General features: G+C 41.2%; 1 protein-coding gene across 8 annotated transcripts in view; it reads right to left on the bottom strand.

Annotated features, from left to right (window-relative positions):
- Positions 1-12,191, bottom strand: part of LOC139260001 (protein unc-80 homolog) — a 501,022-nt gene that overhangs the window by 33,853 nt on the left and 454,978 nt on the right. For 7 of the 8 annotated variants that reach the window (XM_070876038.1, XM_070876039.1, XM_070876040.1 and 4 more), the window contains 4 exons: positions 9,344-9,467; positions 7,389-7,595; positions 5,224-5,408; positions 3,118-3,283 (listed from right to left, as the gene is read on the bottom strand). In XM_070876038.1, coding sequence (XP_070732139.1) covers positions 3,118-3,283; positions 5,224-5,408; positions 7,389-7,595; positions 9,344-9,467 — 682 coding nt within the window. Of the gene's footprint in view, positions 1-3,117; positions 3,284-5,223; positions 5,409-7,388; positions 7,596-9,343; positions 9,468-11,403; positions 11,656-12,191 lie in introns of those variants that run through there. The other variant, XM_070876044.1, reaches the window with a different exon arrangement.

Below are 12,191 nucleotides of genomic sequence, written 5' to 3'. Positions count from 1 at the left end.
GTACCAGCAGATTGGAGAGCAGCTAATGTAACGCCTCTGTTTAAAAAAGGGGGCAGGCAAAAGGCAGGTAACTATAGGCCGGTTAGTTTAACATCTGTAGTGGGGAAAATGCTTGAAACTATCATTAAGGAAGAAATAGCGGGACATCTGGATAGGAATAGTGCAATCAAGCAGACGCATCATGGATTCATGAAAGGGAAATCATGTTTAACTAACTTACTGGAATTCTTTGAGGATATAACGAGCATGGTGGATAGAGGTGTACCGATGGATGTAGTGTATTTAGATTTCCAAAAGGCATTCGATAAGGTGCCACACAAAAGGTTACTGCAGAAGATAAAGGTACGCGGAGTCAGAGGAAATGTATTAGCATGGATAGAGAATTGGCTGGCTAACAGAAAGCAGAGAGTCGGGATAAATGGGTCCTTTTCCGGTTGGAAATCAGTGGTTAGTGGTCTGCCACAGGGATCAGTGCTGGGACCACAACTGTTTACAATATACATAGATGACCTGGAATAGGGGACAGAGTGTAGTGCAACGCAACAAAATTTGCAGATGACACTAAGATTAGTGGGAAAGCGGGTTGTGTAGAGGACTCAGAGAGGCTGCAAGGAGATTTGGATAGGTTAAGCGAATGGGCTAAGGTTTGGCAGATGGAATACAATGTCGGAAAGTGTGAGGTCATCCACCTTGGGGAAAAAAAACAGTAAAAGGGAATATTATTTGAATGGGGAGAAATTACAACATGCTGTGGTGCAGAGGGACCTAGGGGTCCTTGTGCATGAATCCCAAAAGGTTAGTTTGCAGGTGCAGCAGGTAATCAGGAAGGCAAATGGAATGTTGGCCTTCATTGCGAAAGGGATGGAGTACAAAAGCAGGGAGGTGTTGCTGCAACTGTATAAGGTATTGGTAAGGCCGCACCTGGAGTACTGCGTGCAGTTTTGGTCAACTTACTTCAGGAAGGATATACTAGCTTTGGAAGGGGTACAGAGACGATTCACTAGGCTGATTCGAGAAATGAGGGGGTTACCTTATGATGATAGATTGAGTAGACTGGGTCTTTACTCCTTGGAGTTCAGAAGGATGGGAGGTGATTTTATAGAAACATTTAAAATCATGAAAGGGATAGACAAGATAGAGGCAGAGAGGTTGTTTCCATTGGTGGGGGAGACTAGAACTAGGGGGCACAGCCTCAAAATACGGAGGAGCCAATTTAAAACCAAGTTGAGAAAGAATTTCTTCTCCCAGAGGGTTGTGAATCTGTGGAATTCTCTGCCCAAGGAAGCAGTTGAGCTGGCTCATTGAATGTTTTCAAGTCAAAGATAGATCGATTTTTAAGCAATAAGGGAATTAAGGGTTACGGGGAGAGGGCGGGTAAGTGGAGCTGAGTCCACGACCAGATCAGCCATGATCTTATTGAATGGCGGAGCAGGCTCGAGGGGCTAGATGGCCTACTCCTGTTCCTAATTCTTATGTTCTTATGTTCTTATCACGAGTGCATGTCTGAACTTGCAAAGTCAAGTCCCGTAAATTATGAGAATACACTCCCTGTGCGCATTGGTCATGGCACAGGAGCACACTAATGGTGGAAGTGGGATATCCAGAGTAAATTTAAGGGCTAATGAAAAAAGATAATGGGATGTAGCCACTTAAAGACAAGAGATTGCATAGGGGATGGAGCAAAAAAACATGCCAGCCAAGTTCAATGCTGTGTCTGGTATCTGCATGACCTGAAAACAGATGAAGGAGACTATGTCATACCTTAAGGAACTGAGCAAAGTATGATTACTCCACAGGACCCAAATTGCATGCCACAAGTATTACCTGTCAATCTGTTCCACATTTACTGCTCGCCTATGCTAAGGCCTCATACAATCTTACAGTTCTTTCACTGCATTCATGCATACCCATACTTCAGCTGGGCACATAGTCAAGCTGCAACTTACAATTCAGGGCTTCACACATAAAACCACTGTAACACAAACATGGTCACTCAGGATGGGCATCCAGTTCAGTAATATTGTAGCTATCAGTGATCTCTGGTATAAAAACAGAAAATGCTGGAAATCTTCGCGGGTCAGTCAGCATCTATGGAGAAAGAAACAGAGTTAACGTTTCAGGTCGATGGTCATTGACCTGAAACGTTAACTCTGTTTTTCCCTCCAAAGATGCTGCCTGACCCGCTGAGATTTCCAGTATTTTCAGTTTTTATTTCAGATTCCAGCATCCGCAGTACCTGTATTAGTGACCTCTGGTACTTTGAGAAATGCAGCAGTTCAATGACATTAGGCAGTCGCTTTATGCTATTCATTGGGAAAATAGATGAAAGTGCAGGCCATAGTGACGGATGTATCAATCAGTTGTTTGATACATACATAAGCAGCACATTAATTAATATTGTAGTGGTAGATGGGAAAGAGCTATGGGCATAACAGTTGAGAGCACAACCTTGGCAACCACTGATCTAGCTGTCCCTTTGTTGCAAGTTGGCTGCAGGTGTCCTTGGCGCAGTTGGTGAAGCTCTGCAACTGACTCCCTGCTCGCCCTGAGCAAGCTGAGGCAATTATCCTCAGTGATTGGCAGCTAAGTTTGCTAAGGTCAGATATCATGTGGTGTCTGCTAGTTTTCAACTAGGTATTTGAAGAACTTTAAAATTAAGCTCATCTTAAGCAATAAAAAAAATTGGACCACCAAATTAATGAGCTTTAATGAGGTTATAGCTAAGGCATGAAATAAGTGCAAATCCTAAGACAAATAAAATGCAGCAGACCACAAAACTGCAGCCTAATAGGAAATTGGGCCTGCTCTCCCAATTCCATGATTCTCCTGAGCTCAGGGTGCAACTACTCTCCTGGTGTGTGGTACCGCAGAATTAGCCCCATTGCATATACATGGAGAAAAGTTATTCTTAAAAAAAGCATTCTCCTGTTAGTTCAACACAACTGGAGTAACACCATACTTCCAGATATCCTCAGTCTTAGGCTCTCTGACCAGAGGTTGAATTAGGTGACAAATTTAGGATAATTGTGTTCTGTGGATGGACTATTAGGACACAATTTATTTGTGACCTGCAATAATCTGCAAGAACAGAAATGTGTTTGCTTAGACTACCATTACCTGATCCACTGTGTACCGCCTCCTTCAGGATTTTTAATTCACTATTAAACTCAGCGACTAGTGAACTCTTGCAGAGTGGTCTTGGAATGAACCGCCGCTCGAGCTGGTCTACAATGTGATGCCGTGCAGTCACTTCCTCATGATTTTCTGCTGGTTGATTTAACAGCTAGAAGGATCCCAGAGAGAACGAGTATAAATTTTCCTCTGTTGAAAAACTTTTTGATTTCATCTCTATTTAAACATATTTCTCTCCCTTTTTTAGGTTCTTGCTGCAGTATATACTGTTCCCCAATTCAGCTGCAGCCAGGTAATTTTGCACGACTCTGCTACCCACAAAGTTCTGCAACTGGCTACTAGGAGATGGACAAGAGTGGCACGAGTTGATTTAGCTTTTAATTTTTCCTCCCTGCCTGTAAAGAACACATCGTTTACATTTAACGGCCTGGATATAAATCTAGAAAGAAGTAGGCACTGTAGTCTCCGCACATGGCTGGAGGCAGGCCAGCGTTTAAAGTTCTGTGACCCATCTCATTAAATTAAGAGATTGAGCTCTTGGCATATGTAACACTTATATTGGTAGCTAATGATTTTGTGGGTAGAAGATCTTGCAGGCTGCAGGCTTTTGAAGCTTTTAGCTGCATTTGCAGCCTGTGGTGTTTGTGGGGGAAAATTTTGTTCAATCATACATCAAAACATTGAAAGGCATGGAACCAGCCCAAGGAGGAGCAGGAAGTAACCAAAGGATTTCAGATGTTAGCCGACGGGTGCTGCTTGAGCAGATGCAATATTTGGAACAGTTAGGCATCACAGAATTACAGGGGGCCAAATGTCTTGCAGAAGGTAGCAAGAGGTCAAGTTTGAAACAACCACCACAAAATAATCTGGTTAATGGTCAACTTAGTTAAATAATGAAAAAGAATAATAACATTGGCCTGAAGGTTCTACTCGATTGTGCTCATTTTCTCACAACCATTCGGCCAAAATTGGCCTAACTGGCTCAAAAGATTGCAGAATTTTAAACACAACTTGCGTTCAGCGCAACTCACGTTTTTGCAATCTTTTGCGATAGTTTTATACATATTGCGCTGGAGGCAGGTCCCACCCACAAAATTGGCCATGGCGCCAGAATGAATTAATCATCGTTGGGAGTTTCCGCTAATTGCGTTAGTTTGCAGGTCTTCAGGGAGGCTTTAAAAATTAAGCTGGTTCTTTTGGGCACAAGGACACTAAAAGGTACGTTTTGAAAGCTTTTAGATGTGATTTTTGTTTTAATTTACTGAGAAATTGACTAATGTATCTGTCATGTATGTAACCTTCATGTAACTGTAACCTTCATGTAACAACACTGTACACTGTATACACTTAAGAAATGCACACCTTGACCACAGGGGGTGAACTTGTGGGAGACACTCCTCACCTGGTCATCCAGGTATATAAAGGGAGGTCCCACACAGGGTCATCACTTCTTGGTCCTATGAATAAAGGTACAGGCCACAGAGTGACCTTGTCTCCAGTATGTGCCTCGTGTTGATTTACAGTAGAGTGTAAGGACACAACAGTACCCCAATATAACTAGAAAATAGTTTTATATTTTTTTATAAAGTGAATTTCAGTCATTTAAAATCAGGTTAATCAGAAGTGTCAGATTGGCACTGATTAAAAATGCTTCTTTTTTGTGTTAAACCTACTTTCAGTTATTTTAATCAAACTTCAACAAGTTACCACTTTTAAATATATGAAGGAATTTTTTTTTAAAGCAATTAAAAAAAAAAAATCAGTTTTAAAACTGCCCGATTGCATTAGTTCGCAACAGATTCTGCATTCGTCGATATGCAAATGAGTTTGAGCAGAAAGAAAACACTTTTCAAAACGGGCACAATTTGCGCTAGAATCAGCGATTGCGCCCAAAGCGGAAGCTCTACCTGCGCGCCCCCTCACCCCCGTTTTTGCATACAGCAAATGAATATAAAAATCTAAACAGAATATTCACAGATAACATGGATTATTTCCTAGCTAAATGCTGAGGTAGATTTAAGGCAATTACCACATCCAAATTAAAAACATTAAAAAAAACACTGTTAGAAGCCGGATGAAAATTTTCTTTACCTTACATTGGATAAAAGGACGCAGAAGAATAAAGATAGGAATTCTTGTTCTCACTATAAAGTCAATGAAATCCCACATGGCAAGGCCTCCAACCTTCCGCAGTGCCATTTCTTTAACTTGCAAACTGAGTTTGTACCATTGACTACCCAAATGACGTTCAAAGCAGACAAGGATCACCTTTAATGCTAACAGGCAGAGGAAGATTTAAAATAGAGAAAAAAATAAGAAGCAAATGATAAGGCCATTACTGAGATTTAATTTCATCTAAATGTATTTTATACTAGATTAACAATATAGCTAACTGGATTGAAATAAGGAAATAAACAGACAAAGCATCACTTCACTTGAGAAAAACAGCACTGAAAGGCCATTAAATCAAAAAATATATAGATTTTTTTCTCATGAACTACTCAATTGACACTATATTTAAAATATTGTCATTCATAAATAAAACAAAATGCCATCCAGCAGCATGGAGGTGAGTACTTTTATCCTGGTGTCTAAATTATAAACTGATTCAAATTTCTTGAATCGAACCAAATGTTTTTTCACTTAACATTTCAGTATTATTTGTACTAAAGAAATGGCTTTCAGTCTGTAATTTTTTTGAAATTTTATTTATAACTCTTTGCTTGGATTGTAGCAAAACACAAGAAAGAATTAATATAATCAACAACTAAATGAAGGAAAGAAACACAGTAAAAACACAAGCTGCGGAGAGAAAAATGGGAGAGAACTATATACATTTACAGCACAGAAGGAGGTAATTCACTCCATCAGTATGTGCTGAGTCTTTGCTAGAGTAATTCAAAATTAATCCAGCTTTCTCCTCATAGACCCTGCGTCTTTTTTTATATCAAGTATTTGTTGACTTTTTCCCCTTAAGAGATGCAATGCTCTCTGCTTCTCAGGCAAAGCATTCCTTGCTCAAACAACTCTGCATAAAGAAAGCTCTGTTAACCTCCATCCTGACTCTCTATAGTGACTATTTTCAATTTTAAATTAACAATCCTTTGTCATTGAGACTGCTCCAATCACAGAAAATAGACTATCCATATTTACTCTATCAAACCCCCTCATAATGTTAAAAACTCTATTAATTTATCTCTTAGCTTTCTCTGCTTCAATGGAAATAGTTCCAGTATATCAAGTCTATCCTCATAACTATAGATTCTCATCTCTAAAACCATCCTGGTGAATCTGCATTGATGCTCTCCACAGCTTTAATGCACTTTCTATAAAGGAGTTCCAAAAACTGCGCAATATCCTAACTGTAGCATAATCATTGTCTTGTACAAATTTACCATAACCACTTTGCTCTTGTATGCTATGTTCCTAATTTGGAACTGAAAGAGAAATGCAACTGATCCTGTGCTCCCAGGGTGGAGTCGCAGTTGAAGAGAGAATGGGTCAGAGAATTGGTGTCACAGTGTTGTAGTCCAACTTCTGCCCCACACTCCCTTTCAGTACAATTCCCTGTTTAAGTGTGGAATCACTTAATTTATACTTAAATTGGAAGTCTTACTCAGAAAAGCACCAAGGAGGAACATTATTGGTGCATTATAGTGTCTTATTTGAGCTGTTTCCAGACACTATACAAGCAAAATCTTCTTGTCTGATAGGTGATACTTCATTCATTTCTAGCCTCTAGCTATCTGGTACCTTTCTATTTTATTAAAACTACCATGGGTATTTTCCCACTGAAACTCCTTCAAGCTTCAAATATCCAATCCTACATGATCTTCCTTCTCCATGAATCCTCAACCAATCCCACTGTCTCTTCATGTAGCTTATTCTTTCTTAGAACCTCAAAACTATGGAACCACTTACCCTATTCAACCTTTCCTTCCTCATTTAATCTATATGCTTTTAAACCCAAACTTCGCATCACTTAGTCCCATTTCTTGAGTTACATAGTCTTCTCTCTAATCTTTTCAGCCTTGTTGGCTGTTTACAAAGGTTATTCAATTTAAACATGTTATTTTGGGCAATATGTATACTAAATCAACTTAGCTTCAACTGTGATAATGACTGTTAGTGAGATCTAAATTTGGCAATAAATGTTTCAATCCTTTTTATAACATTGTATGGATTTCTGTTTCAAGTCTGCTTAAAACTACTATCTTATTATCCGTTGCTGAAGATAAAATGCTCTCCAACATTACCTAAGTAAGCTGCCTGACTTGTGGACTCTGCCAATCCTTCCCGCCGCAAGTCTTTTCCGGCATCCCCTGGGGTAGAGCAGTGTGCTGGAGAGTTCTCTAGCATGAAGTTTTTGCTGCGAGAAGTGCTGATGATTCGTGGTGGAAGGAGGATATTGATTACAGTCTGTAACAGCAGGAATACCTCAGGCTGCTCCAAGTTAGGACTGTCTATACCGCAGAGGAAGATTATGTCATTTAAGAAAACTTCTAGCAATCTGATAGTTTTTCAACAGTGAGAGAAGATTCGTACTATCATTCATATTACCACAGTTTAACTTCAAAACAGAAAGCATCAGTACAACTTTCAGTTGATAAATAAACTTTTAATGGATAAATTTAACAATTGAATTGCTCCCATATCTTCTTTATCCCTTTACCTTGCATTTTCACCTCCAAGCTGATCTTCTTCAGCTGGGAGAGTGGCCAATCTGGACCACAGATCTTTGCACAGATCTACAAACAGGAACTATGGTCGGAATTTTTGCCTAAATAAACGGGTAGGTTTGGAGCGTGGGGGCAGTGAAAGTGTTAAAAATGGGATTCTTGACCTAATCTCACTTACAAACCGCCCACTTGCGGTTTTACCAGAGGCGTGATGGGGGGCGTTACTACAATTTAAATATTGTAATGAGGCTGGATGCCTCCTTTCCCCACCCCCCGCCCCCCCCCCCCCCCTCCATTTTGTGTTAAACTGCCTGTGGATGGGTTTCACACAATTTGTGAAACCCGGCAGTTAAACAGAGGCGGGGACTGCTGCATCGAGGAGGTAAGTGGCTTTAAACCTACCTCCTGGATCCAGGGTCCCTATCAACCCTCCTCCATGTGATCGCAGAACTCCCTACGAGGCCTCCGATCGCCTCCCCAGCCCACCCCAAAGATGATGATGAGACCGGCCACAATCTTCCAGTGACCGGCTCAGATCCGCTCTCCCCTCGCCCGCGATCCCTGGCCAACCACCTTATCCCCCTCGCAGGTACTCCCACAGTGCTGATCGGGAGGGGGTTCCAGGATTTTGATCTAGCAACAGTGAAGGAACGGCAATATACTTCCAAGTCAGGATGGTATGTAACTTGGAGGTGATGGTGTTCCCATGCGCCTGCTGCCCTTGTCCTTTTAGGTGGTAGAGGTCGCGGGTTTAGGAGGAGCTGCCGAAGAAGCCATGGCGAGTTGCTGCAGTGTATCTGGTTGTGGAGGGAGTGAATGTTTAAGGTGGTGGATGGGGTGCCAATCAAGCGGGCTGCTTTGTCCTGGATGGTGTCAAGCTTCTTCAGTGTTGTTGGAGCTGCACTCATCCAAGTGGAGAATATTCCATCACTCTCCTGACTTGTGCCTTGTAGATGGTGGAAAGGCTTTGGGGAGTCAGGAGGTGAGACACTCGCCGCAGAATACCTAGCCTCTGACCCCATCTGAATGAAAGATGCTAAACCTGCCAATCAACAGCAATAAAGCCTGAATATTAGTTGAGGTCCAGATTTAATCTGGGGCCCCCTAATTTGAAGTCCAATATTATATGGCTAGAGGTAATGAGTCATTAAGGTAGATATTTTCAACAATTCTTTCTACATTACAAGCCATCTCTTTCTAAGGGTCATATTAGATTGGATTTTATTTTACCTTCTACCTATCAAAAATAATGGCATTTTATTTGTAATGTATTTATGATATCTATAGTTGAAACAGAAGTTATGCTTTATAAAAACAAAGCCAGCCAAAAATCACTTTCCTATTATGAATAAGTTATCTAGCAATCCTAATACAATGCCTGATTTTTTTGTTGGTGCAAAGTTATTGTATAACTTACAGCAAACTGCTTTTTTCTGATGTGTGTGATTGTTTTTTTTCTTTTTCAAACTGAACCAATGATGAGATGTGTAAAAGTAACTGTACTGCTTTTAAATATAATTATAACAACAGACCTTTGCTCCCAGTTCCAACTGTTAGCACAAATGGTATCAGAAGATTCAGAAGCATCCCTTCCCTTCTTTCTTGATTAGTAAATGGGGAAATCACATGACTTAAAGGGAAGTCTTCTTTCAAAGCCTTTCATTAAAAGAAATATTACTTCACTTAGAACACATTAACTAGCTCCTAAAGCATTTCAAATAGCCGCATAACAGAATAAACATACATTGTTGATGCAATCTTTAGATATAAAAAAAAGTGTCATGTTTGGAAACTTATAGGGTTACATTTTATGATATATGCCTCTGTCAAATCTAGATAAGAAGACTGATGGTTAGTTCAATTTAACATCATGGTTGTAGCAACAAAAACAAAACATTCTGGAATTGCACAGCAAGTTAAGCAGCATCTGAGAAAAATAGGTTGCATTTTTGTATAACCCTTCATCAGCATGGATTCATGAAGGGGAAATCATGTTTAACTAATTTACTGGAATTCTTTGAGGATGTAACGAGCATGGTGGATAGAGGTGTACCGATGGTTGTGGTGTATTTAGATTTCCAGAAGGCATTCGATAAGGTGCCACACAAAAGGTTACTGCAGAAGATAGAGGTACGCGGAGTCAGAGGAAATGTATTAGCATGGATAGAGAATTGGCTGGCGAACAGAAAGCAGAGAGTCGGGATAAATGGGTCATTTTCGGGTTGGAAATCGGTAGTTAGTGGTGTGCCACAGGGATCGGTGCTGTGACCACAACTGTTTACAATATACATAGATGACCTGGAAGAGGGGACAGAGTGTAGTGTAACAAAATTTGCAGATGACACAAAGATTAGTGGGAAAGCAGGTTGTGTAGAGGACACAGAGAGGCTGCAAAGAGATTTAGATAGGTTAAGCGAATGGGCTAAGGTTCGGCAGATGGAATATAATGTCGGAAAGTGTGAGGTCATCCACCTTGGGGGAAAAAAACAGTAAAAGGGAATATTATTTGGAATGGGGAGAAATTACAACATGCTGAGGTGCAGAGAGACCTGGGGGTCCTTGTGCATGAATCCCAAAAAGTTAGTTTGTAGGTGCAGCAGGTAATCAGGAAGGCGAGTGGAATGTTGGCCTTCATTGTGAGAGGGATGGAGTACAAAAGCAGGGAGGTCCTTCTGCAACTGTACAGGGTATTGGTGAGGGCGCACCTGGAGTACTGCGTGCAGTTTTGGTCACCTTACTTAAGGAAGGATATACTGGCTTTGGAGGGGGTACAGAGACAATTCACTAGGCTGATTCCGGAGATGAGGGGGTTACCTTATGATGATAGATTGAGTAGACTGGGTCTTTACTCATTGGAGTTCAGAAGGATGAGGGGTGATCTTATAGAAACATTTAAAATAATGAAAGGGATCGACAAGATAGAGGTGGAGAGGTTGTTTCCACTGGTCGGGGAGACTAGAACTAGGGGGCACAGCCTCAAAATATGGGGGAAGCCAATTTAAAACCGAGTTGAGAAGGAATTTCTTCTCCCAGAGGGTTGTGAATCTGTGGAATTCTCTGCCCAAGGAAGCAGTTGAGGCTAGCTCATTGAATGTATTCAAGTCACAGATAGATTTTTAACCAATAAGGGAATTAAGGGGAGAGGGCGGGTAAGTGGAGCTGAGTCCACGGCCAGATCAGCCATGATCTTATTGAATGGCGGAGCAGGCTCGAGGGGCTAGATGGCCTACTCCTTCCTAATTCTTAAGTTCTTATGTTCTTAGAATCCATGGGGTAATATGAATCTAAATCGCCCAGCTGGAAATTGAAATTGAAATTGGACGGGGTGTAAAATAAACAGCTTTTAGTGGAGAAATTTACCAAGAGTTGCTTGCCCGTTGGGCAAGATAGGTTAAAATAACCCCACAAAAATTTAACTACAGCCACGACACTGGGTCTTTTTACATTGGATATTCTCGGATATTAATTCAACCTGCTGTATATTTTCAACAGTACCTGTTTTTATTTCAGGTTTCCAGCATTCACAGTATTTATTTTTAACTCTATTAAATGGACATCTGTGCTCTAGCGAACTCTCCATTTCTTGAGATACCTCGGGGCCGAACTTGGTGGACACCGTCCGCTACCGCCGAGTTTTCTGGATGGTCTCCTCTCCGAGCGAGTTTGGTGGAGGCCTCCCGCCGGCGGGGAGGGAAGACCGCTGGGGACTGCCCGCTGATATGCAACACGCGTAAGTGTCCTCCCGCCTGCCGAGCTGCCAGTTTGGTCCTGGCGGCCCTCCGCCGCAACAGGGGAAAGGATTGCCGCGTGGAGACAGGTCTAACCTCAACGTAAGCATGAAGACCTGCAAAAAAAGGCTAGTACATGTCTTGTCTTTATTTTTCTTCCAGCGATTCAGGTGGATGGGGTAACCTGAAGGTTTTCTAGTGTTTTGTTATTTTTTGGAAATTTTTTATTTTATCTGTTTCCCCCCTCCCTGGGGGGAATCCTTGGTACTTTGCCAAGGATTGCATTTGCCTCCAAGAATGGGAGCTGCCCAGATTCATGGCATAAGTCCCTTTTTTGCCACTGGGCGGACTTTCCAGGACTTTTTCATGAAACTTCCGCCCAAAGTACCGTCAGATTCTCAACGGTCCTTTGGGCGGAACTTAGCTTCCACCAAGTTCGGGGCCCTAACTTTTTAATAAGAGGAAAAAGTAGCTCAATTTTTTGAACTCAAAAGTACGTTTTAAAAATTGGTAATAAAAATACATATTTAATTGGATTCCATCTAATTTCTCCATTTCAAGCTGTGTGGATTTTTCCTCTGATGCTTCTGTTGAAAAAGACTCAAAACAGTGAATTGAAATGCCCAAGAAACTCTCAACATTTTGTAAATGT

Source organism: Pristiophorus japonicus, chromosome 3 (genome assembly GCF_044704955.1).
Source record: "Pristiophorus japonicus isolate sPriJap1 chromosome 3, sPriJap1.hap1, whole genome shotgun sequence".
NCBI lineage: Eukaryota > Metazoa > Chordata > Chondrichthyes > Pristiophoridae > Pristiophorus > Pristiophorus japonicus.
The sequence above is the reverse complement of the archived record's forward strand: the minus strand, read 5'-3'. Positions and strand labels throughout refer to the sequence as shown.